Consider the following 27,145-nt stretch of genomic DNA (forward strand, 5'->3'; position numbering starts at 1 on the left):
CAGTAAGTGTCTTTGCAAGCCAAGGAATAAAGGTTTCCATTGTTGTGCTTACAATGTGAAACAAAGACCCCAGTAATCCTCTGAATAGAATCAAATATATTCAAACAATAACATAAAAAACTTTTCCATAAATATATTCATTTCAAGGTGCCTGCAACTCTGCTCTTAAAATACACCCAGAATTAATTTGCCAGTGAAATCAGCAGTGGCCGTGCCAATCAGATGATCAGCAAAGGGCTAGCACTGTTTACAGGACAAAGTCTGGGCTCCACTCAGCTTCACAGTGCTCAGAAGCAGTTGCCATCACTACTTTTTTCCTGATCTTCTCCAAGATCTTCAAGATTTGCTATGACTATGCATATATCTTCCTTCATCAATTATTTCTGGAACACATCTTTTAAGTAAAGCAACAAAGATATGGGAACTAGATGAGCTGTAATTGTTTATGTGCAGTTATATTTTATGAAATAACTTGGGTTTGAATCACAGGTATTTTTACTGTGGTGCTCACTACATCGTTAAAGTATTGATTTTGTTCCCCGATCAATAAATGGGGTTTTTAATATAAGTTTATTTGCATAAAGCTAGTATCTGTGATGCTGTGCTTGTTGCTATATTGTTTCTACAACAAATATTAGCTGCAGAAGATGAGAAAAAGTACCTGTACCCAGATCCTACCTTGGCTGTACCAGAGCTCAGAGCATGACCAGGTTTACATTTACTGCACTTTTTGCACTGCTATTGCAGTCTTACTGTCTGGCTTTACAGGGTCTTGTGCTTATAGCACTATGGGTAAATTTGTGCTGTAGGTAAATTTGCACTTTAGAAAGCTTGGATGAATGGTGATGTGATCATTACCCATTTTTACTAATCACAAATTACAAAGCTGGCTTAAAATAAAAGGAAAATTAACATTAAACTAGCTAGTCTAACTGTCTATATATACAATTTTCTTTCTGCCTAGAAATTAAAATGTTAAATACAATGGCTACTTATGGAAAGAATATTTTTTCATTTCTTCCTCTAATAATCATTGAATGTAATTGTCAGAAAAAAAAAACTGAAACAGAAATATTTTCATTTTATATTCTGAAAAGTCTTATGGAAACATGGACTTGTGTTGAGCCATTTCTCAGAATAGTTCTTTAGGTCCATCTGTCAAAGGAAGATATTAAAACAGGCATTCTTTATCTATTTATATATTATGGGCCTAAGTTGACAGCTTTTTCTGAAGCACACTTCCTGTTGCTTTTATTACCCTTCTGAAACATAGATGATACCACGTAGGAACATTGTACATTTACTCTTTTCGGCTGATTAAATTCTCCACATCACATTTTCTAGGCTTATGTGCACCAGTCCTTACCAGTACCAACTCCTAAGTGTAATCACACCATTGGTACTGGCTCAGAAACCTTACCACACATTATCGTCCCCCCTCCATCTTCTGTACTCAAGTCTCCCTGCCAAAATTTCAGGTTTCTCTCATATTCTCATTAGGTGCTTGTACTGTGTCTCTTTTCAGAGTTCTTATTTCACACACAGACACAGTGTGTCATTGCATTCCTGAAAAGTGCTTGGGGTGAGCGGGCTGGGGAGGAAGCTGGAAACCCCTGCCCCTCAAACCCTGCCCTGTACCCCAGTGCAAGGGGAGATGGAAATCCCTGTCCCTCAAACCCTGCCCTGTACCCTAGATCGAGGGGGAGATGGAAATCCCTGTCCCTCAAACCCTGCCCTGTACCCCAGATCGAGGGGGAGATGGAAATCCCTGTCCCTCAAACCCTGCCCTGTACCCCAGATCGAGGGGGAGATGGAAATCCCTGTCCCTCAAACCCTGCCCTGTACCCCAGTGCAAGGGAACACCATGGCATCGTCCCTCTGGAGTGGAGCTGCACTATCAGCCTGAGCACATCACCTCACTTGAACTCCTACAGCATATAAAATGAGGAAAGAGGTTTTATTTTATCCAAGAACATCCCTATGAAAGGAGTTTTAAGTCATTTCACCGATTATGAAATCTCTGCCATTAGACACTTACTCAGGCAGAACTATTGATGGGAAGATTCCTATAACAGCTTGAATATTCTTCCTCATAATAATAATAATGAAAAACCTGATACATATTATTACATTTTGAATGAAGGCTTCTATGCAGTAGGGTTTTAATGATCTCACTGTTGCCAAGTTTTGCTTTCAACATCCCAGTGGAACATTTTTACCAGGCCTATTAGGTAATGCACACAACTTTCAGGCACAAATTTACTATCTCCTATTCAGTTTCCTCATGTTAGACCTTGCCAATGTCACAGATGTTCTTTTTCCATAAATTCCATCAACCATGGTCTGGAAGCTGTGGTTTTTGTTGTTCTGTTCATTGCTGCTTTGTGTGCATTTTTTATAGCTGGTCATTACCCTTTAACAAAACATTTCTGTTTCTCTTCTTCTTAAAATAAAATTTCTGAGGCAAATTGTAGAAAGATTCTACTCTGCTGTGGTCCAGTTTTGATCGTTTTTCAAGCATCAGAAACATCTTCAGAATTTAAGATGAGAAAAAGTGCATTGCTGCAAACAGTGAATGAGAAGAATTTTTTTCCCCCAAATCTCAGAACAAGTCAGTTATACAGATTTTGGATTGATTTCTTCTTACTGGCTTCTTTCTAATGGGATAGTTCACATTTTGTCAGATCAAAACTGGACATTTTAAAATTTATGAATCTCTCAAGTGCTACTTTCCATAGGACATTAAGCACTTGGTAATTTCTGAAGATTTGGGGCTCCCAAGGACATCATAAATATATTTGACTCCAAATCAGTTGTGTGGAAGTTGTGCCCTAAAAAAAGACCTGAACATAATCAGTGACTGAAGTCTGGGCTGACTCTCCAATCCTCAAATAAATGATTGCCCCAGAGCACCTCAGTTGGGATGGGAACCTGAGGGCACATCAAGGCTGCTGTCACCATTTAAAGTTCCTGCTGCGAATCCTCTGCCAAGGAACAACCAATTCATCTGTTATAGTGGATCCCTTGGTCATTCCTGTTTTATTGGCCTTCTTTCAGTATTGCTTAAGAAACAGCCCTTTACAAACCAGAAGATTAATGACATCATCTAATTGGTTTTGCTATCCTTAGAGATGATGGGCCAAATTAATCCCTGTTAGAGCTCCATTAATCTTTATGGATTTACACCCAAGATTAATTCATCCCCGTGATACTAATCACTTGCTGTGTGGTCTGTGGAAAATCACTTAACTTTACATGTTGGTTTTCCACCCCAGATGGAAAATGGGGGCAATAATTCTGAGTTTAGTGAAGAGAAATGCTCTAAACACTCCTAGGATTGGTTAAAATGTAAGACAGGTTTTAATAAAATACACATTTTATTTCTGAATGTTAGTTTGCACTTGTATTCTCACATGTACTCTCACTTTTTACTGAACCTTGGACAGAAACATTTCCCTGTGGGGTTATGGATGTGCCTCATATTTATACCAAAAAAAGCCTTGGTGCTGTAGAGCTTGCTGAGAATTTATGTGCCAATTATCCCAGACCCAGGGTGTCACGCTTCAGGTTTCACAGAAGTCACACGTTCACACCCAGAGGCAGAATTTGGCCTTTCTCATTTCTGCTTCATTTAGGCCAATTTCTACAGCTGTTCCCCAGTGAGAATCTCACTGAAGATAGCAGGAATTTTGCTTAAGTGAGGATTACAGGATTAATCCCTCTATCTCCAGTCATGTTTATTTTGGCAGTCATTTAGCTTGGAGATCTCCAAAGCTCCCAGCTTAGGTTCTCTTCATTCTGCTCATCTAACTGCACCTCTCAGGGATTAAAGTAGCAGTTGCATTTACCAGGAAGCTTCTATATTTGCAGAAAAATGTTCTGGTAATGCCACCAATTAGATAAAATTGGGGCTTCTCACGTATAATAGAAAAAAACTACTGATAAGGGTTGCAGCAATTTATTTTAGCTGAGACCCATGCTAGAGGTGAGTAACAAGCAATCCATCAGTCAGATGACAGAAAGTACACTTGAGTTTTACAACCCATTCTCTTTGAATAACCCCAGGCACTATTACTCAACTAGAAAATATCGGTGTTGAAATCTGTTCTTCTCTATTTATGTTTTTTTAATGTGTTCAATTGCCTATATTAGCAAATGTAGGTATATTATAGTAAATAAATTCTATAATAAAGTAGTTAAAATGTTAGCTGTTGGAGTCTCCTCTAGAGAGAAAGTATAAAATAAGATTTAATAATTGCAAAAAAAGAAGGTGCAGCGTGTTCAGTAAAGAAATAATTACAGGATTTGGACATTTTTTTGATGCAGCGGCTTTGAGCAATATACAAATTGCTTTGTAAGTGCAAGTATTTTTCAGACATGCATTTTATTTTATAGCCAGTATTAGTCATTTCTTCTTAACTCTAGGTATATAAAGCTGTTTTAACTTCATACTGGAATTTCGATGGACATGCTAAATATACAGTGAAGTCATTGTCAATTATTTATTTCAGTTGGCAAGGAAAAATATTTTTAAAGTATAATGAAGCCAGCAGTGATACACAGTTTCACGTTGCTGAGCAACAATACTGGTGGCCAGCACTTTTAAAGTAAGGGAGAACAGTATAATCATGTTGTTGCCTCAGGACTTCATTGTACCTCCCACAGTAAAACTCAGGGGAGCAGGATCAAAGGGTGCCCAGGACTGCATCAGCTCACTGCATTTCTCATGAAGAAGCAGCAGCTTGCAGGTCAGGAGGGGAAGCTTAGGGGCAGTCCCAAAATTCCACAGGTCCCAGAAGGAAGGAAGCTCTCACCTCCTTCAGGGCAGAAACGATTGAAGGAGTTGAGTTAAATTGGAAGGGCAGCTTAAGAGGGATGTAGGAAAAAATGGAATGCTGTAGAGAGAGTAGTTAATCTGATGCTTCTTGGAGTTCAAGGATAAAGAGTCATTAGACTAAGTAAAAGGCAGAACATAAATTTGATTAAAAGAAAGGCTTTTGCACAATGCATAACTGACCTTTGGGACTAACTGTGTCAGAGTGCTACTGAGGTCAAAAGCATAAATGGTTCAGAGAATGACTAGTGCTAATACAGGCCATGAAATCATCATCAGCTGCAAAAGGTAGAAGATTTCTTTAAACAAGGAAAGAAAGTATGTATATAAATATATCCACTTGACTTTGTCTCAAATATGTGTGTGTGTGTGTGTGTGTGTGTGTGTGTGTGTGTGTCTGTATGTATCTATATATATATTTTTTTTTTTTCTTGCTTCCTGGGACTAAATAACTAAAGAGGAAAACTGGGGGGGAAATTCTTCTGAGGACAAGCTATTTTATAAATGTCTGTTGTGTGGCAAGCTGAAGCCCATCTGGTACTGTGCCAGTCAGAGCACAGGTCTGGGTTAGCCTGGGAATTCTTGCTCATGCAATTCTCCTTAGGGATGTCCCCCCTGCAGGATGGCTCTTGCCTTGGGCTACTGCCTTTTTATTTGGGCCAAATCCCAGTTTGGTGGAACCCAGGTCAGTGAGACAGGGGACTTCACACAGGGGCTTCCTGTGGCCTCTGTGGTTTCACAAGGGAAAGGAGAAGCCTTTTCACTTGGAAAGGCCATGGAAGTTGCACACTGACTTGACTGAGTCTGTCCAACCTGTCCCTTACCGATAAACGCACTTCCAGCCACATGGCAGCCCTGTGGAGAATGGTGCACAACTCAAAGGAGCAGAGTGCTGCTGTTTCCTTCACCACCAGCTTCTGTTTCCCTCTGATAATAGAGGGGCTGAAAATATGCAGCACTGCGGCTCCTTATTTATTAATTGCATTCTCCAGTAAAAACACCGGTGCAAAGCAGCAGCAGATTCTCTTTGATTTGTGTGTATTTTTGAAAAGCGTACTCTGTGCCTTTTGGGAATTATGTTTCTGAATGTTCCTTTTTCTGTGCTCTCTGAGTCATATTCCCTTCATTCCTATACCTCACAATATTTTCCCATTGCCATAGAGACAGCCTGTGAGGAAAGCACAGCTGAGTAACCTCAGGTTTTTACTGAACCCAAAGTGCCTGCCAGACTGGACCTCTGCTTGAGCTTATCTTACATCAAGAAGTTGATATGAAATAAGTAATGCTTTTTCTTTTTAAGAGCTTCATAGTTCCCTTTCAAAACAGAGGTGATATTGTCACCTGTCTGATCTAAAAATCCTCTGATCTTAAACCTTCTGAGCAGGTCTGAATGTGTAATCAGCAGTGGCTCCACACCTGAACTCTCAGAGAGCAGCTAAACAAATTGAATTGCAATAGTAAAGCGTGTATTGCCCACATGCATTTGCATGTGATCTCCTTCTCCTCTCCCCTTCTGTTGAATTCCTTAATCTTAGAAAGAGTTTGGACCAAATCCTTGTTTCTGAACACCTCCCTCTGTTGGACGCAGATCCAAATGCCACAGCTTTCTCAAATGTCACACTATGGTACCCAAGGAGAACCTGAGTTTTTAAAGTGTGACTATATTATTTTAAACGTTGTAGTTTAGGCTTGGAAATATATAAAAAATAATTATAGTTTATTGTTTTAAAGGTGTGTCTTAGATAATGTAAGAGCCAAATTTCTCTTTTGGAAACTACTTCTGTTAGCACTGTGAAGCACAAGTACGGGAAATAGATAGTCTAGCCTTCAAGGTTAATGATCATTTTCAGTGCCTGTTTAGGAGATTGTGCCACCAACATATAAATCATATTAGATCATCACTCTTTATAAGGACAGGGGAAGACAGAATGTCTTTATGTGTGTGAATGCAGACAAAAGAGATGCATAAATGTCCTTCATTTCATTCAAGGGAATAATACATCCAATATCCAATTCTGTCCCTAGCAGTACTTTGTGATTTGAAGACATAAATAGGCTGAACTCACTTGAAAATGTTTTCAGATGTGCTGACTACAGATGCTCAGGAGCATCAAATGCTGTCACAGTTCTTCCCATAAGTATATGTGTTTGCCTGCTAAACAGCAAATTGTGGCTTTTAACTGAAAACAAATAGTTCAGTCAGTGTGAATTGCCTTTCCACTTCATCAGCTTGTCCATATGAGCACCAAAGGAGTGGATCCAAAGAAGGGAACAGAGCAGAAAAATGAAATCCCAGGCATCCCATGGACTGTTTGGGAAGCAGATAGTGAGGCAGTCCTAATGCCTGCTTGGGCTTTTGGCATTTCACTGTTGCAACTGTGGTAGTGTTTTTTTGGCCAAGTTTTGACTCTGCTTTGTACCCACACAAGATTGAAAGTGGCATTAGCTCATTTTATAACAAGCACTAGTGGACTGTGGTTGCTTTGTGTTGACCTGACCTGACACACAGCAGTGACTGAGAGAAGAAAGGCTGATTCTCCATCACTAGCTCCCAGAATAGTAGTACTGCACATGAGTACTCAGTAAAGTGACTTATTTTTTTTTGGTATATCATTGGTATTTATTTTCTGGTCTGATGTTAACTAAACTGTTTTCTTCACCACCTGCTCTTGGAGGTGGTAGGAATATATTACCAATGACTTAAATGGGGAAAATAGATCTCCTCAGAACACAGAAAATCCAATGGAACGATATTGTAATTTATATTCGAGCTTCATAGCAACTGAGATTGTTTTTAAAGTAAATTGGTATTATTTGAGATGCACCAGTCAATTACTTGTGAACCTCATGTGAAAACAACCCATGAGCAAAGCGCTCATGGAAATGGGCCTGGAGCTACTTTTCTCCAGAAAGCTTAATAGTTAGGCAATAACTCTCAGAAAACCTAAGCTGAAAAGGACCTTGAGAGTTCATCTTGTCAATCTGACCCAAAGCAGGACCAGCTATGTCACATCAAACAGGACATAATAGCTCCCTAAAATTATTTAATGGAAGCTCTGTTACTTTCCTAGGCAACTTACCCCAGTGCTTTATTGCTCTTACAATAAGAAATGTTTTTTATTCTAGTGTCTAACCTGAATGAGAATCTTTGTTTACACAATTTGAACAGGTCTTAATTTCCAACTGAGGCACCATCAATGCTGAATAGAGTGATCAGATTTCTTCATACATTTTCAGGATTATTTATCCATTGCATTATATTGCTTGCCTTTTCCACTCTACATAACACAGCTCCATGTTTGGTTTGTGGTCTAGCCTCTGTCAAGCTACTTCCTTACCAGTTATTACCCACCTTCCTGCAGATAATTCCTGTCTAGTCCCTGGTACTTGTCCTTAGTACATTTTATCTTGCTTTTAAAGATAGTTCCTTCAAGCTAACAAGATTTTTTAAAAAAATTATCTGCTTATTGACTAGTATACTTGCAGAGCTCCCAAGCTGTGACTAACACATTTACTGAGTATATCTTCTGCTTCCTTTTTCAGTCACTAATGAAAATGTGGATTGCAGTGGAACTAAGGTGGAAGATGTGCAGAATCATATTTCATACCTACTTCCATTTTGTGCCACTGTTTAGGTATGGTTACCTCAACAGCCTTTCACCTGTTTGAACAGGTGTAGCAGGGTCAGCAAGGCTGTGTTTCCTCATTTGCTTCTCAGAGTGTCACGAGTGTGCAGAAAGCCTTATGGAAGTTGAGTTACATGACACCAACCTCCTTTCCCCTATCCACAGCAGAATACAGGCATGGGAAGAACTAAGCTGGTTTGACAGACTTTGTTCTTACAATGAAAACTGAAAGCTACCCACTTCCCTTTTTTTATGTAGGTGTTCATGACATGTATGTGTAAAACATCCTAAACTTTGGAGCACAAATTTGATTTAATCAACTGATCAATAATCTACTACTCTTGTTTTCCCAATTTAAAATACAGGTACCATGTTTTCCTTCTTCTGATCCTCTGTCACATTAAACATCCAGTCACTCAGAGACTTAACCAGTCTGCCCTTTAAGCATCATAGGATGAAGTTAATACTTCTAGCTAATTTAAATAAAACATTGATTGTGATACAGCTAAGAGATGGATCAAACTGCAGAGTTAATTGCTCTTAGTAACAACCACCTATTTGCTGGATTAATTTTCAGCTGGAGCAGTTTCCCATCCAGATCTCTGCACGCCCTTACAAATCACTGTGACTGAGGGATGAAGGAAAGCAGTGAGGAGGTGGGAGTGAAGCAAGGAAGGTGTAACTACATTTTTCAGCAGCAGGATTGTCTTAATACGTTTGTTGAAATACAGCTTTAATGAAGACAGATACAAAAAACCATCGATCACTTGTCTGTTCCTCACCTGTCCTTGGTTGCCTTGCACCCCTGAGTACTAAACCAGCGCTCTCCTGGCCTTCTTCCTATGCATTTGTAGCATTGCACCTTGTAAGCTCACTGTCCCTGCTTAGGTCTTATTTTGTGGGTTTTTCTTTCTGATTTTACATGAACATACTACTGCCATTCATCTATACTTACCCTGAATAGTTCAATACTTTTCCACACACTTTCCCCTGCTCAGGTCAGGAAGGGGTTTGTGATGAAGCCAGGAACTTAATTAGAACATTTCCTCTCCTTTCTCTACACTGGCAGAACTTGAATTTCTGAGTTCCAAGGAAAAACATGCAGAGATGGAAAAAACCGGGGCTTCAGACTTCATATGCCATATTTCCTAATTTCACATGGAAGGAAATGGTGAATGAATGACAGAGCAAACACTCTTCATCAGACAAATGGAAAAACGTAAAAAATGCTAAATCATATCAAGACTCTCCATTAATTGTATTGCTTGAATATGAAGTAACTCCAAGCAGAATGTAGCCCATGGAGGACATGAGCAAAAGAGAAAATGACTTCTTTTTCTCCAGCCCTTCAACAGTTCTGATCTGCTCAGCAGAGCTGAATGTAAACAGATATTTTGCTCTGCTTCTGGCCTCTAATTGCATCATTTTCCACAAGTTCACATCTACAAAAACTAAAAATCATGAGTCACATGTATTCTTTTCCAGCATAAAGTATTATTTACTCCTTACTCTTGGATGGTCATAAAATGGCATTTAATGTCATTTGTGAAGTTGGAAAAATGTCCTTTGCCACAGTCTTAAGACTTAAGTGGGTTTCCTTTAAAACATCTTACTTACCTGAAATGAATGCCATCAACTTCTTTGAAGTGTCTTTATTTTCTTAATTGGTCATACAATAAATTGCATCAATATTGCAAAATTCTTTTTCCCCTGCTGAAATGACTGCTGAATAAAAAATATCTGCTGATGTTTTGAAACAAAAGATGTCACGAAAGAATGAGAAGATATTATAGATGTTTAACTCTGACAAATCTGGATCCAGGGTTTTGACTTTGCCAAAAGACTCTTTAGTTGAATAGAGTCTCTGATGAGCATTAAGCAACTAGGTTACTTGTAATTATATCTGTGTATAGTGCCACAAAGCTATATAACACTTTTTCTAATAAATAAAAAGGAATGGAACCAAGAATTCAGCTGAAGCTGATGCTTGCTCTGCAAGGTTGCACATGAAGAGCTGGCCCTTGACCTATTCTACTCATCCCTTAGTTTAGGGAAACTCATTCACCTTTATATGGGAATTGTCTGAAGGGGTGGTTTGAGCAGAAGATGCAAAATTCTTCAGTGCAAGGTTTCTTAGACATCTGTAAAATACACAACCAGCTGGTAATGGTCAAAACATTCACTAAACAGCTACGGATATTAAAATAAGAGCTGTTTAAGAGGAAGAATCCAAAGGAAAAGGTGGCAGACCCCTGCATAACAGGGCTGCAGGCTGATGTTTAGAGCAAGATTTTAGCCTGGACTGCATGGTGGTCACAGAGTGTCCCTTGGCAACTCCCAGCCCTTCATCAGCCAGTGCACACTGCAGGGGTTTTATGTTCCCAATTCTCTTGTTCATGGCTGCATCTGCTTGTATAATTTATGGCACACAACACATATTTTTCTTTTGAGATTAGCTCTATTATTTATTCTAGCATTTATTTTGTCAGAAAGTGGTGGACAGTGAGAGGTTATCTGGCATCAAAAAGTTGAAAAGAACTTGTCTTCTTGACCTTTTTTTCTTGAATTATGACTGCTAATGGCAAAATCCTTTTAGTTTTTCTTCTTTCGGCTATCTGTAGCTCTGGTTTTCTCTTGCTCCTTTGAAAGCTTGAGAGAGAAATGTCAGGTGGTGAAATACTTAAGAATTAAAGGGCTGCATCAGGAAACGTTTTTAAAATTAGGTAACTTGGTATCTGAGACAAATGTACGATTGTTCTTCATGCTTGGATGGCTGGCAGCCAGGCAGCAGGGCCTCGGCTTTTTTCTCAGGGCATCATTCAGACACTGTCATTATTGCCCCTGTTACTTTTTCCTCTGTCCAGGACTCTCTTGAATGCCACCACTAAAGAGAAGAATGCCACGCATGGCTTACTCTGAGGAGGATTAGTAATCCTACACCTTGCACTGGCTGGCAGAGGTGTTTTACGAACAATCAGAATTCTTTCCCCAAAGCCAAATATTTTATTACTGTATGGACCTAATCCTGCTGTGTAAACCCTAATGCCTATTTATACTTCTGGATAATCAGTGAAGGCTTCTTTGGTTCAACACTTCCTTTATTGCACTTTATTTCTTACATTTTATATGTTCAAAGGAGTTCAAAAGTGAAATTATTCTAAATTTCTGGATGTGCTTGATATGAACCTGAAGAAAGAAATTACTTTGAAAAAACACATTTAACACAGAATTGCTTTGATCACATTGTGAGCCTTGGGTGATTGTACAGAGCAGCACAACAAAAAAAAGGTTTCTTCCAAGGCAAATTCTGTTCCAAAGTAAATTAAAAAGTTTAATTCAGAACTATAGTTACCCACAAAAATAAAAGCTGCAGCCCATGCTGGAAATCAGTGTAAAGTAATCTTGAAAGCTGTAGGAAAGGATTATTTCCTATTGCTTCTTTCTCCAGCCAGCCAATCTTAGATTAGCTGGTGATTTAACTGTTTCCTTCCATCCCCAGATTGTGTCTTGGGATCTTGAACTGGGAAAGCAGAAATAAGCTGAGGCAGGAAAAGCAGTGGAGGGATGAAGATCTCAGTGTAGATGGTCTTGGGCTCTGTAAAATATCAAAGGAATCTGCAAGTGCAGTGGATTGAAATTCTTGCCTAGTCCTTGTAGGTCACTCTGCAATCCACTTTCCTGTTCCTCCACCCACTCAAAGAAAGCTCATGGAAATTCAATGAGTTTGAACCAGTGGAGCTGGTATGGTCCCCCGCAGAAATAACCCACACCATGGAAATGAAGTACTGCCTTCCTTCTTCCTCTACCTCTTTTGGCATAATTAATATTATATTTGGTGAAAGATACAGGGGGATGGAGAAGCAAAACTTGAAGTTAAGTTAGTTGAATGGGCTTATGTGATGACAGGAGTTAAAATTACAGGTAAATTCTTGCAGTTGCTTCCTATGACTGTTTAATAGAACAAATTTGTTTTTCCAATAAATCACTCACTAAAAGCAAGCATAACATATGAAATCACTAGAAGAAATACAATAACTTTTCCAGCTATCTCTCAGAGGATATTTGCCATCATTCATTTTCCATATCTGGGCAAATTTCCAGTAGCATAACAGCAGATGTACAAAGTGCCACAAATGAGATTGTCTAGCCCCTTCTAACATTAATATATTTAACCAACACAGTGCTTTGTCTTACCCGTACATTTTTGTGTGTGCTTTGTTATCTACATGGCTGACAGTAAATTCTCCTGGTACACATCACTTCCCACAAGATGTCCTTAATTGTGCTGGATCCCAAAACCAGTGAAACAGTGACATGGGAAAGTGGGAAATTTGGAATATCAGCTCTGGTAAAGCACAAGTTTAAACGACCATCCTACTGACCAGGGAATATAAAACAGAGTGCTGACATGCTTCCCTCTCGTCATAGGCCCTGTGGGTACCTGTTGCAGAAGAGAGAGACTTCTTTCTCACAGTGTAGCTGATGTATCCTTTGGACATACATCCTGTTTTGTACTTCTGGGTTTTACATGTTTGTGTGAATTGTTACAGTCCAGTTAAAATGCTCCTTCTAAAAAGTGAACAGAATGGGTACTCTAGAAACACTTTGTTAAAAAATGGCAATTTTTTGTGTATACCTTAAATTATCAGCTTGCTATGCTGTTATTTAAATTTAATTTTAAAGAAATATGTCTATATTATAGCTTACTCTAGTCTCATTCTTCTCTAATACAATTCAGAAGGCATAGATTTATGTAGCTGTGGCTTTGTGTAACTCAGACATTAAATTTGAATAAAATATTGTTTAAATATATGCATAAAATAAATCTCTGGAATAGATACTGTTGCAGTAACATCTTTATAATCATAGCATAGAAATTAAAACAAAATACTGATCTCAGCCATGTGCAGAAGGGTGTCAGGGTGCTGCAAGCCACACAAAAGCATCACATTGTCATACTCACTGAAAGCATTTCCCAGTACCTACATTCTGGGGGCTCCCTGAGGTTCCAGTGGATGCAAGAAAGATCCTTCTGCTGGGGGGGAATTCCCCCTGGAGAGTGGCACAGACCTGTAGGGATGATCCTGCTGTGCCCTGAATGGTGAACTGGTGAACCTGTGCCAAAGCTATTGTACCTGAAACAAGAGATGCCCCTCTCACAGGAGGTAGGATTTGTGCCCCTGGCTACACAGATCTCCAAGAGTTCTGCTATCAGAAGCTTTTGGCCTCCATTGAGGGCTGAAGCCACCAAAAATAGGGTTGCAGAACTGAGTTATAACTGAAAACTTCTGAGGAGTAATTTTGAAGAGTGGATGGATAATTTTGTGTGATGCCATCCATCACTGCGCCTCTTCACATCAATCCCACAGAGTATTAATATCTCAGAAATGCTGTTCCCATCTGCAGATTGCAATGGAATATGGAACAGCAGTTACATTCCTGTGTATCTGTAATATATTTTGCTTCTCATCGGTTTCAAATCAGAATGTCACAGCTACGGATGTAGTAAGTCTGCACTTGGACATTGCATACATTGATGTGCATTGAACCCAACATATTAGGGGCCTTGCAAAAATAAGGGTATTTCTACAGCAGGCACTGTGCTTGGAAACATTTTATAACAAAGCATACAAGTAGTATCTTCAGTGTTTACAGGCAGGGTATTCTCAGTAGACTGATATTGCAGTTGGTACAATAACTGGAAGTTATTCTGGTTTGATTCTGTCACATATTTCCCAGCATGGCTTTTGGCTGTGTCATGTTTTTCTTCCCATTTTCCGAACAAGCAAATAAAGCCAACATTTATTTCAAAAGGTGGTGCAAATCTGAAAGCATCAGTGTTTGCTGAGCAGCCTCCCTTCTTTGAACAGGAAGAATCATAGATGTGGAAAGCATTATTCTTTTCATCTTCAAAGTCTTCTCTTTGTATTTACAAATTAACCAATCTGCAAAGCAGTACTTTTTTTTTTTTTTTTTCCAGAACAATATGATTTAGACTATTCTTAATAATTATAGGGAAACTTCCATAATTCCAATATATGTAGTTCAAAACAACGTGATATATACAGACATATTGCAATGTATTTTCATTTGGATTGTTAAACCTGCAGAGCTTTGATGGTTTCATCCCACGTTTGCTATATTGTATTTTTAATGCGCTCAGACTGTGCTGGTATAATGGTGATCCTCCTCTTATACCCCATCTTTCCCACATGCATGAAGTCTGCTTTGTAGTGACATTCATGAAGCTCCCTGCTGTGGCTGAAACACTGGAGTCCTGCTATTTAGAACGAATGATTATTCCAGTGGTTGAAGTGTTCTCACAAAGGAGACTGGGCAGAAAGGCACTTCTTCCTTTCCTACCACACTAGGAAAGGAAATCCTTATTTGAGCCTGTGATAGGATCCTGACAGCCAACACCTGGAGACAGTTTTAGCAGTGAGAAAAAGCCACTTCTGAGGGATGAAGACAGTATATTCACTGCATGAAATTCTCTTAAGAAACCCAAATGTTCCTGCTGCTTTCTGAATAGAAAGGGAAAACAAATAAACAATTTAAAAAAAAAAAATCAGTATAAATCAGGATTTCATCAGATTTCAGAAAGCTAAATCCAAAACTTAACCCCAGAGCCTCTCTCTGCTAAGTACTGATCTCATCCTGCTAGTGCCTAAACCAGGCATTGGCCCTTCCTTCCCCAGGGTTCCTGCTGTGTGCAGCTTGCTGCTGCTGCTGGGCACTGTGCTGCTCAGCCATGGCCCCCAGCTTCTGTCAAAGCGTTGTGTCCTCCAGCCCTGACACAGGGCATGGTGCCTGTGCTATGATGCCAGCTTTCACACCATCTAACTCTCAGTGCTGGGGATGAACAGCTGGAAAAGGCTCCCATTTCTTCTGTTTTGAAGAGATGATCGAGGGAGAAGCACACACGTGCTAGCTTGTTTTGGATTGCAGTCTGGGCCCAGGCGCCTAGTGTTGCAGTGCTTCAGCTTTTTAATGAATCAAACTTCTGACTCACAGAGGAAAAGCAAAAATTGAACAAACATACAATTTAAAAGCTTCCAGGCTCAAACAGAGACCAATGGCTGCATTAAGTAAGACTGTGAATGGTGAAATGGACTCTGGTAAATGAACATGGTAAATGGAAACACAGTGAGCTACAGAAATGAGCTCAGCTCCCTTTGATCACGCTGCAGTAAACATGACCTATCAAATGCTTGCTAAAGAGCTTCAGGGGATCTTCAAAAGTCATGGTAAAATAGATGCTGTAATTATATCCACTGATAAATTTTAGCAGAACCAGCACATTTGCTGATGGTGCTAGATGCTTTGGCTGATGAAGATTTCTCTAGTTACAATGTACATTCAGTGTGCACGGCAGCCATCCAAGCTTCCCTGATCTGTTCAGCAGGCGGGCTCTGCACTGACCTGAAAGCAGAGCCCTCCAGTCTCTGTGGTGAACCAAGCCTTCACCTCCTGTAAACTCTGCACAGAAGGGCTCACTGCACCTGATGCCATCAGCAGTTCTGCACAGCGGGCTTTGCCACTGACAGCCAAATCCCAGCGTCCTTCCCTGATCAAGTGCCATCACCTCTAGCCCCACACAAGCCTGCTGGAAGCAGTTCAGCACAGACCCAGGAGGCAGCTAGGAAGGGCAGGCTGTGCAAGCTACCACCACATGGTGAAAGCAGCCTCATCCTGTTTTCAGGAAGGGATAAAGGGAACATCAACATTTTCAGGAGCTGGACTTTGGTGATCCTAGTGAACCCCTCCTGACTCAGAATATTCTGTGATTTGGTGATATTTGACTACAGTCTGTTAACAGGGAGTGAAAGCAAAAGTCTTCTTTGTCCTGACACTGGAGTGTATTAACTCCTGAAAATTCAGCGAGGGATGGGTGAAAACTCTTTTATTCTCACTTAGCAAATAGTCATTCACATTACACTACTCAAGACAAATGAAAGTTAAATCATTAGGTGTAAAATACAGCTTTCAAAAATGTAACATCATACAGCTTCTGACTGCCAGCAGTCAGTGTGCACAAGTGTACAGCAACAATCCTTTCCCTATATATCAGCCTCACTGTACTGCCCAGGATGCCACATTCCTACTTCCACTTACCAAAGAACTGGCTTCAAAATGTACAAATGATGAAGGCTTCAGTATACTGAAAAATGGACAACTAAAAGTTCTTTTGTTGTTTCACCATACCAGAAGAATTCCCAGAGACACATTAGTGCATATAATGCTTCTAATCCATTGTCCCATTGTTCCCACAGCCAGACAGAATTTCTTTTTCATTTCATGCCTTGTGGTGCAGTTTAGTATAATGAGATTGTAACAGGTCTCAATATCTTTAAATTATGAAAGTGTTTCCCTTCTCTAACCCTTGCTCTTAGAGTATAATGGCATCATAACAGCATCTGGAGCTGAGACCATTTTCTGTCATGTCTCTGAGCTGATTTGAAGTGCACTGAGCTGAAATGCTTCACAGACACCTTCACCATTAATTTCAGTGGGAAATCTATTGTAAGGTTTTACATGTATCTCTTTAAGAATGGATTGGATTTGAGTTTCTAAGTGACTTTTAATTCCTATTCTCTGAAATGGAGCTGCATTGCCTCTTTCTGGTCTTTCTTCTACTTTGGCAAAGCTCATAAAAGTTACTGGGCATTTACTTCTCCTATCTTTGTAGCAATCTCACTGACCACACAGTTTTTACTAAAAATGTAAAACTTTTATTTAGCATAGGTTTCATATTTTTATTTTCCAAACCTTACACATCAGAAGGAGGTAGAGGTTAAAGTAACATTGACATCTTATGGCGAGCACACCTCTTGTCCCAAGATGGTGGAAAATAAGCATATTAAAACACTTCTCCAGCTCAAAAAATAGTAACCAAATTATGGCTATAATGTTTTAAAATGAGGCTCTTAGTCAAAATTTTTACTGCAAATCAGCTTCATTTTTCTGTTGTTGCAACTTGTCTGCCAAGAATCCTATATATGTTTTTCTGCATGTGTACAATGTTTTAGAATAATATAGCATCTTTAAAACATTTGAAAGCTTATGAATGAAAAGGTCATGAGAAAACCTAAGGGCTCTGTGTTAATTTTAAAGATGAGAAAGAATCATGACTTTTTTAAAACACTAAGAAAACCTATATGCTTTTGTAATTTTGAATTAATTTTCTATTATTTTTTAATCTCTGGTTTGGGTTTTTAAAAATATACCATTAAACTACCACAGATTTCTGTTATTTATAGCCCACAGCAATAAAATGCAGTTGTTTTTGTCTGATACAAGTTAAGCACATCAGGCTGGGTAAGTACTTTTGCTGGAGATGACTTCAACTCCACCAATATTGGCACTGGCAATTCAGGAGGGAGCACTTTTCACTCCACTTTAACATGGAACTGATATCTCTGCCTAATTTTGTAGCACACTTTTGTGTTAGCACTGCCACGGTTTAGTGGTTGGTGAAAAGATACCAAACCCATGCCTGTAAATGGATCCACATGATGGAACTGTCCTGCAAAAAGCTCCTGGAAGGACTTGGGTCTGAAGACATGATGTGTTAAGTGCTTCAGCATTTTTCAAGGTTAAAGGTGCTGTAGATATGCAATTAATTATTTCCCTTGTGCCCCTTGAGGAGCTTGAACTAAAAATGTCTTTCAGTCACTGGACACTTCAACATCTCTTAGCACAGAAATTTAAGCTCAAAACGTATCAAATAATTCTACAATATTACTCGCCACCAGTTTCTAGCCACTACCTTCATGTCACCATGAATCGACATTATGAACGTACCTAGATAAAAGCCTGCTAACTAGTTAAAGCTCTTCTAGTATCCTGTATTGAGAAAGTGTATCACTCTTCAAACGACATAGTTTAAACTGTGTAAAATGGCATAAGGAATTACACTGCGTATAATTCTTTTTGGTTTTGTAAGAGAATATCAATTACAATGTTATCATGACAGCTCCATCCTGTAGCCAGGAGAATCTCCACTGAAATCAGCGGAGGGCATAAGGTGCAATTACAGGCAAGGCTGTTGCTCCGGCGGAAGAAACGAGAGGAGCCTCGGAGAAGGCAGCCGAGCTCGGAGGCAGCAGGGAGGGATGCTGAGGCTGTGTGCGGAGGCTCCCCGGCCGCACGGCTGCCACCGCAAACCCCTGCCCGCATGCAGGGACGCTCCGGCCCTCTGTCCACAGTCGTACTTCGGGTTAGCCCCCGGGCCATCGGCGGGCATCTCCAGCCGCAGGGCCGGCCGGTGTCTGCGCTCCACCTCGGCCCGATCGGGACATTCGGTGCCGCCGGGCCCCGGGCGCGGCAGGGGGGCCCCACGGGTCGGCCTCCTCGCAGCCGCGGCCGGGGGCCGGCGGGGCCGCCGAGGACAGATGGCCGCGCCGGCCGAAGGATGCGGCTCCTCTCTCGCCCTGCCGGCCCGGGGTCCCCCCGCCTCCCGGGCCGCTCCGGGGCGGGGGCCGCCCCGCCCCGGCCCCCCCCCCCCCCCCCCCCGGGTCTCCCCCCGCGCCTCGGCGGCGGAGCGGAGCGGAGCGGCCGCCGCCCCAGCCGCGGCGGAGTGAATGGGTTGCCATGGCAACTGAGTGAGGCAGGCAGCGAGGCCGCCGCGGCCCCAGCCGCCTCCGCTCCGCAGCGTGTGGGCGAGCAGGCAGCGGGCGCCCGCCGGGACAGCCGAGGGGACGCCGGGAGCGCAGCGGCAGGATGGAGGACGGCTTCTCCAGCTACAGCAGTCTCTACGACACCTCCTCGCTGCTCCAGTTCTGCAACGGTAAGGGCGGGGGCCACCCCCGGCGGGCAGCGGGGTCCCGGCGCTCCGGCGGGGCGGAGGCGGAGGCCGGCGCGGGGAAGGCAGCGCCGGGAGCGGGCCTGGTCCAGGCTGCCGGCGGCGTCCCCGCCGCCCAGGGCCGGCCGGCTCCGCGGCGAAACTCGGGGAGAGGAGGAGGAGGAGGAGGAGGAGGAGGGAAGAAACTTCACCCCCTTCAGCCTCCCCCGCTATACGGCGGGAAACCTGCCAGCGCTCGGGGCGCCTCTGCGAGCAACTTCTGCTCCTCCTTCATGGGAATATGCAGAGATACGTGTGCCTGTGCGGACGGTCTAGATGTCTGTGTGCATCTTTCCCAAAGGCAGATCTGGTAGCTCAGGCGATCACCCACCGCTGCGTGTCTCCGTTGCGCGTATGCCAACATACACACAACACACACACGTATATATAAATAAACAAATGTATATGTATAAGACATGTATTTATAGCCATGTATAAGGCCGAGCTGCCCGTGACCCCGGGGGCGCAGTGGGACAGGTCTCCTTCAGCCCCCGCTCCCAGAGCCCGCCCGGAGCCTCTCTGCACCAGCGAAGGGCGGTGTTGAGGTGCGAGGTGCTGTGTGGAGTTACGGGAGTCGGCCTGCAGTTACTGATTTTTCTTTCTGCTGTTTTTTGAGGTAGGGGTTATTGGGGTGGTGGCGTCACCTGCGTGGCAGCATGACAGGGGAGCTGCCAGGCTGCAGTGATGGGTCGTAAAAAAGGAAGGAGATGAGGCACTGCGAGAAGCCTTACAGGCAGTATTGGAGATTGGCCTGCATAGTACTTGGGATTATTCAACTAGCTGATATTCCCTTGGGGAAAATAAATCAGCTATTCTAAATATTACAGAGAGTACTTCATGGTAAACTATAATCCCAAAATACCTTACTTTGATACGAGTTATTGCTTTTTAGCAGCAAAATTGTGAGCATTCATAATCTCATATTTCATATTTGTGGATCTCTTATTCCTCTACATGTTAGTAGTAGTCTCTGCTTTCTACTGCTGTCTGAACAGCTGGAGTCAGGTTCGTATGAAGCTGCTTCATAACAGCAACTGCATCAGACATAGCAGCCTGTCTCCTTGGAAGATGTGAAGATGATAAATTTCCCATTATTTTCTATGTGGTGTGGTGCAAGAAAGGGACAGGTTTGCAGAAAATTCTGATATGTGTGGACCTGGAGATTGTGGGAGCAGTTTTTTCGGGGCAGCAGGAGTTGTGTGTGTGGGCTGAGCATTTGACACTGTATTTTTGGAGCTCTTCTGGAGAGAAAACTATGACTGTGTATGGGGGTTGCACACTAATAGCAGATGCCTGTTTTGCCTAAACTTAATAAATATTTCATTGTAAGTGTTTTTAATAAGGAAACATACAGCAATGTATTTCAAAGTTTATACTCTAATCCATTTATAAGCAAGCTGTCTTCCTACCAAAATCTCTGGGCTTGACTTTTACAGTGATCATGATAGTAGCCTGCCTGTGGGAGCAAGAGTAGCATCACTTTCTGAATACTTTGAAAAAGCAGAGTATCTTATTCCTGTGGATTGTCCCTCATATTGATTTAGTAACTCTGAGCACCTATTATACTCGATGGAAATAAGCCATATGTATTTATACTGCACATAGGTTAAAATCTTGGTTAATCCTTAAGTATTATATTCTAGAACAAATCACTTGCTTAGCTTTGTCTCATTGTAGATAGTGATCTCAGGGGCTGTTGTAAGTTTGTATTATTCTGCACTTATAAAAGAAAGTGGTTGAATTCAGAAGCCCTTCATTTTATAAGTTAGCCTTTAGTGAGACTATATTAAATGAGATGAGGAATTAAAGATAATCAGGCCTTTGAGTACAGCCTTGAGGTAATCAGGTATTTCACACATAACCCATGAGGAAGAAAATATAAATAGAGGATGCCAATGAGGGTTTTGAGGTTGGAAAGTGGTCAGTGAAATTGCTTTACAGGGAAGTGGAAAGCTCTTGCAAGTATAATGGGCAGTATGAAAAATGATGTGAAATTGGGAGTGGGGCAAATATATAGAAGAAACCAAACAAAGCCATATAGAAGAAATCAAACAAAGCAAGCAAGTGGTAGAGAGAGATAGATGATATGGTTTTAGTATATGGTAAAGTGAAATACAGAATGGCTGGTGAGCGCTCAAAGTGATCACTGTTTTGTGCTTTAAAGGTTCCTGTTCTGAATAGGATTAATTTTAGTTGTACATGAAAAGACATGATGGAATTTTCTCATGCTCTCAAACAGAAGAAATGGTAAAGAGACTGCCCATATGTATTGTTTAGAAAGATCAGAATGCAAAGGCTGTGCTCCTGAAAAAGTATCTGTAGGTCACCTGCAGGGGAGCAACCAAGGTCTAGCCTGGGCCAAGGATGGCTGCAGCTTCTCTCACTTCTCAATACCTTCTCCATGTTTGGAGTGGGTGGGACCCCAAGGGGGGATTGGGAACAAGGGAGCAGTAGTGGGCAGGAGACTGTGATGGAGATGAGAGAGCAAGACCTTGGCTGGTGGAGGACCTGGTCAGGGAGAGAAAAGTTAATACAAGAGCAGATTTGCTAAACTTACTTCTTTCTTTCTAGAAAGGGCCCTGGGTTCAGGAGAAGAATTTGGGTATTCACTCATGCAGATTTAGTGTGTGTGATTATTTAGTAACGTGTTTTTATGGCTTGTGATGTGTAAAAAATAAGGTAAATGGAGAAGGAAGGGAGAGAAGAAAGAGGTGAAAATATGTTAGTTTTGAGCTGCATGTCTAAAATCTAGGGCAAATATTTAGCACAGCTAGTTCAAAGGCACCTACTTTCTTCAAACTCCATTTTACAGAACAGTAAAGGTACAGTTGGCATTCAAGAAACATTGTGTTAATGAACACAAGTGTCAATCTGAGATAACATCAAAGCAAGAAATACAAACTTCCAATGCGATTTTAGGCAAGTTATTTCATTCTTGATGCCTTAGTTTCTCTAGTTGTAAACTGAGCAGAAAGTACATGCCTGCTTTGGAGGAGTTTATAATGTTTATTGATTTGTTTGGTATCTCCCTCTTCAGTTTCAGAGGACAATCTAAAATGTTTTGTTAGTTGCTCTGCCTGGTCTGTTTATTTTTAAGAGAGACACTAAAATAATTCCTCTTAAAACCTGTCTTAAAGGACAGCCCTCAACTTCTATGTCACTTTCCAGGTAATGAAGGACTCTGTTGGTTTATTTTGCATGTTGTAAAGTAAAGCTTAGATAATATTAACTGTGCCTGGTAATAGATACCTTTCTTGGTGTAGAAGTTACTTTTAGGTGGAAAGCCAGTATGTTTATCTACAGTCAATCAGGTTGTTAGTCATGTGTTATTTAAGCTGAAGGTAAAAGTGGAATACTGATAAGGCAAGATAGTGTTGAGGTTTTTAGCATCTGCTTAAAAAGTGATGGAGAGAACCATGCTGGACATGAAACACTACCAAACAAGACACATACTGGAATTAGAGACAGTGCTCATCCCACCTCCAGCTGATTTACTAAGCTGCAGCTGTGATCAGTACTGATTATAGATAGGTTGAGAAAACACATAGGGTGTGGGCAGAATTTTGTGGGTCCTCTGATCACAAATCCCTATCCTCTATTTATTTACACAGGCTTCACCACAGTACTGGCTGTGGGCAGGATTATTAGGTATGTGAAATGTAAAGGCTCAAATCTGGGGTTCCTGCAAAATGCCTCTGTAGACTTAAAGATGGAAGTGAAAATTTATCTATGATTTCTTTGGAACTTGTAGCATCTTTTAAATGTCCTTCATGTGGCTACTGGAAAAATCAAAGCTGTCAAATGGCCATTCCTGCAACCACAAATGTCTTGTTTGACAGAAGCTTCAACTTTAGAGTGTCTGAGAAAAGCAGTAAAAAAAAGTGTGAAACATTATTTCTTAATGAAATAGATATATGTGGCAAGGGACTCCATAATATTAATTACAGTTCTGTTTAACAGATTACCTGAAGTGTAATTTTTAGTAAAAAAAATTTAGAGTTAGAGAAAAATTGAAATTGATACAAACTGTGTTTCTTTTTTAAAAAGAGCAGAATAATCACAGAATATGCTGAGTTGGAAGGGACCCACAAAGGTCATTGATCACCCAACACTTAGCCCTGCACAGGACCATCCCCAAGAGTGACACCATGCGCCAAAAGCATTGTCCAGACGCTTCTTGAGCTCTGTCAGGCTTGGGGCTGTGAGCACTTCCTGGGGAGCCCATTCCAGTGCCCAGCCACCCTCTGCGAGAACCTTTTCCTGATATCCAACCTAAACTTCCCTTGATACAACTTCTGGCTATGCCCTCTGGTTCTGACACTGGTCACTGCGGTGGCTGCCCATCCTCCTCCCCTCATGAGGAAATTGTAAACTGTGATGAGGTCTCCTCTCAGTCTCCTGTTCTCCAGGCTGAACAGACTAATAATAAAAAAAACTCTTGAAAAGTAATGGCCCCTTTTGGTTCTCTCCCCCCCAAAATCACAAAATCATATTAAGATTTTTGGCAGGTAATAGTTTTATAACTGTCAGTCACTCAACTCACAAAAAGTAAATTTTGTGACTCAGTTTTTGTCAGTCTTTTTACAGTTTGAATCTTCTGTTTCTGTAATTCTCCTCCATTCCTGAAAAATTGAATATGTGTACCTCTTCTCTCCAACTCCTGTATCTGCAGGTATAGCAGTGCCTGTCAGTGAGGAAGTGAGCACCACAAACAGGAAATCTGTATGGACAGAATTTTTCTGGTGGTTGTCTCTTCTTTCCCATTTGACACTCACACTTCCTCTCCTTAACCTTCCTAAATGCAGCCAGTTACCCTCTTCCTACAGCTGGACCAAAGTCACACAATATGGAATGGGTTAGGGAAGGAACAATGGTAAGTTGAGCCTTGTAGCTTTCAGGGCACCAGTTCAAATCTGTCAAGGGCTGGAAGAGACTGCAATTTGTTTTACTGTGATCACTTCCTAGCAATAATTCAGAACAAAACTGGATTTAATTCAGTTCTCACTGGGCAGATTCATGCACTGTGTGTAGGAAAAGGTGTTGCAAGCATGTTCAAAAAGATGTTGCAAACATGTTAATAGCATTACTCATGTTGTTTTTCTCAGAAGTCCATAACAACACAGTCAGAGAGACAAATCAGGCTTTCTCATGTTTCATCTCTAGACCTCTTCTCTCCAGAACAGCAGCATGTTTTGAATTCAGGAAGGGAGGCAATACCCCACTTGCAGCTTCTACAAGTTTTCTAGGACAGAAGATTTTATTACCTTAGACAACATTGCTTCGACTGAATTTTCTTAATTTTTCTTTCAGTGACATTTGTTCTGGCTCTTGCAGTCAAACTCTTAAATGAAATGCTGAATTGGACTCTACATTAAGCATCAGTTTTATGTATTTTGGAGCTATGCAGAGTATTAATTGATTCTGGAATATTTTTCTTTACTACTGGAGTAAAAGGGAGGGAGGGGTGGCATACAGAAATGCTTTTTTTGTTGTTGGTGGTATGTGCAGTAATTGAATGCAGAATAAATCAGTATGCTATGAATTAAAAATAACTTGCTGCAATGGACACTTGCACAATATATATTGTTAGCCTATTAGAGCTCAAACTATTACTACTAATAAGATGATATATAAGTAAACTGAATTTGTTGCCCTTTAATTAGCTATTTATTTCCAAAACATGAATTATTAACACTTGTTTTAGTCATGAATGGTGTTAATTATAGTTACTGGAACTTAATTTTTTTTCCTTCTTTCTTTTTTAAAATAAGCTTCTAAAAACAAATGAAAATGTAGACCAGTCATGAGAGAATCCTCTAGTGACAGTCAAACCTCAACAGAGAATCTGTGTCAGTGTTAGCAATATGGAGAGAAACTACAAGTATCAAATATTTTATCATGAATAAAACAACATACAGAATTGCAAATTAAAACATTGGGCTCTCAACAGAAAAACATGCTTTATCTGATCTTCAAGGAGTTTTTTAAAAATTTAATAGTACTTTACAGAGCTGATAAAATATATGTTTTCAGTTCTAATTAAAAATAGCAATTCTGAAATTATTTTATTGAACCTTAAACCACATGCAAATAACTCAAATAAGGATTAAAATTATATTGAAAGTACATTATTAATAAGTGAATATACGTGAGGAGACACTGAGGGAGTGCACCAGTCAGTGACATACATTTTAATAGGTTTTATTCTGACTCCCCTCTTCTTTCTCCTTTCCCTAGAAATTTATGATGAAGATTTTAAAGTTGATATGCAGTTCTTTTTTCAAGAGAAGTTTTGTGAAGCTGTAATAAAGAACCTGTCTTTTGATCTTTAAAATCTTGGGGATGATGAGAGAGAATAAGTAGGAAGGTTGCATGAAACAGTGTAATGACTGCATTTTTTGTTGGTTCTTGCTCTTTGCAAATGACACTAATTGGGCAACCATAAGGAATTGTGAAAGCTTAGAGGGAGTGCAAAGGAGCTGTGGATGATGGTCTTCTTCCATGAAACACAATTTAAAATGTTCGTCCATTACATAATTAAAAATGTGGAAGTAGCTCCCTGAGGTTTTTTAGGGAGATGGGGTGGGGATAATGATATGTTAACATGATTTCACTAAATTAATTCTTTCGAAAGTAATTAAGTGAGATTGTCCACACTCCATTACTTCCAAAGGGTAAAATCTGACATGGCCCATCATATTCTCGTCTTGCATTGAAATGACTGATTATTGAATAAATATAACATATTCATTTGAAAACTAGCACTGGAGATCTCTAGCACTGTTTATAGGTATTGTGGAATGTAGAAACTAATCACCTTTTTGGATTTAAAATTTGAAATAAACACTTCATTGTGATAGAAACAATTTGTATTTCTTAGCAGCATAGACCCTGTATTTATTGGAAACTTATGTCAAAGTTCCTGCAAATGGGAATGAAGAAATGTTTTCTGGTTTTAAATATAACTTCTATAAGTGTGTTGCAAGCTGTGTTTGAAACATTCCCACTGGCTTTTAGTCATCTGAGAATTGAGTGTGAACTGGAGCCTAAGCTAAGCTTTGAATTGTAAGGTTCCTAAGATGTGGAATAGATGAACACATTTCAATATGTAAATAGAGAAACAATCTTTGTTTCAAGCTAGTAAAGGCAACTATATTCAAACTTTGTAATGAACCTTGTTTTCAAGGTTTTACATTTTATGAAACCTAGATCTTTCTTTTTCTTACAACTGTATTGAAAAACATAGCATTCTGAAACAGCCTTTGACATTTTCCAGGGCAACTCCTACACCCAAGTGGGGCTGACTGGGCACTGGTGTCTGAAATTTCCTTGAGGCTGTTAAAGGTTTATGAACCCTGAATTCAGCAGCATTAGGAGCAGCTCTTACTTAGGTTTGATTTTTTTTTCCCTTTGGTGAAAAAAAAAAATCCCTCTGAAACCTGAGAAAGATCCTGACAGACAATTTTATATTTGTTTTATGCTTACTAAAACCAATTACCATTTTGTTGCTTCCTTTTCCCCTTCCTTGTGTAGCATTTCACAAGCTGTTTTACCCAGACCTGTCGCTGCCTAGAAAGCATCCTTCCATCTCCCACGTGGAGAAGCTGCTTTAAAGAGCTTGCAGGATGTGGCAGGGGGTCCTTGTGCTGCCCCTGAGACAGGTATGTCAGGGTTCAATGTTACCATTATGTATTATGTACAATGTTATTATGTCAATGTTACCCCATTGTCCCACTGCTTGGTGCCCCATGAGCAGCACGGAGCCTGAGGGTGGCTTCTGGGAAGTGACCGAGGTCTGTGGCTGCATGGGTGGTCCAGCAAGGCTGGCTGGGCCACGGGGGG

At 40.7% G+C, this 27,145-nt stretch overlaps 1 protein-coding gene across 12 annotated transcripts in view; it reads left to right on the forward strand.

The window, feature by feature from the left end:
• Positions 1–27,145, forward strand: part of EML1 (EMAP like 1) — a 122,716-nt gene that overhangs the window by 23,451 nt on the left and 72,120 nt on the right. For 3 of the 12 annotated variants that reach the window (XM_088057504.1, XM_088057509.1, XM_005520137.3), the window contains exon 1: positions 19,063–19,249. The exons of the other annotated variants lie outside the window; for them this stretch is intronic. In XM_088057504.1, coding sequence (XP_087913630.1) covers positions 19,183–19,249 — 67 coding nt within the window. In that variant the 5' untranslated portion in view covers positions 19,063–19,182. Of the gene's footprint in view, positions 1–19,062; positions 19,250–27,145 lie in introns of those variants that run through there. 12 annotated transcript variants of the gene reach the window in all.

This window comes from Pseudopodoces humilis, chromosome 7, assembly GCF_049639895.1.
Source record: "Pseudopodoces humilis isolate 2021_Gansu_Grassland_sample_001 chromosome 7, ASM4963989v1, whole genome shotgun sequence".
In the NCBI taxonomy this organism is placed as follows: domain Eukaryota; kingdom Metazoa; phylum Chordata; class Aves; order Passeriformes; family Paridae; genus Pseudopodoces; species Pseudopodoces humilis.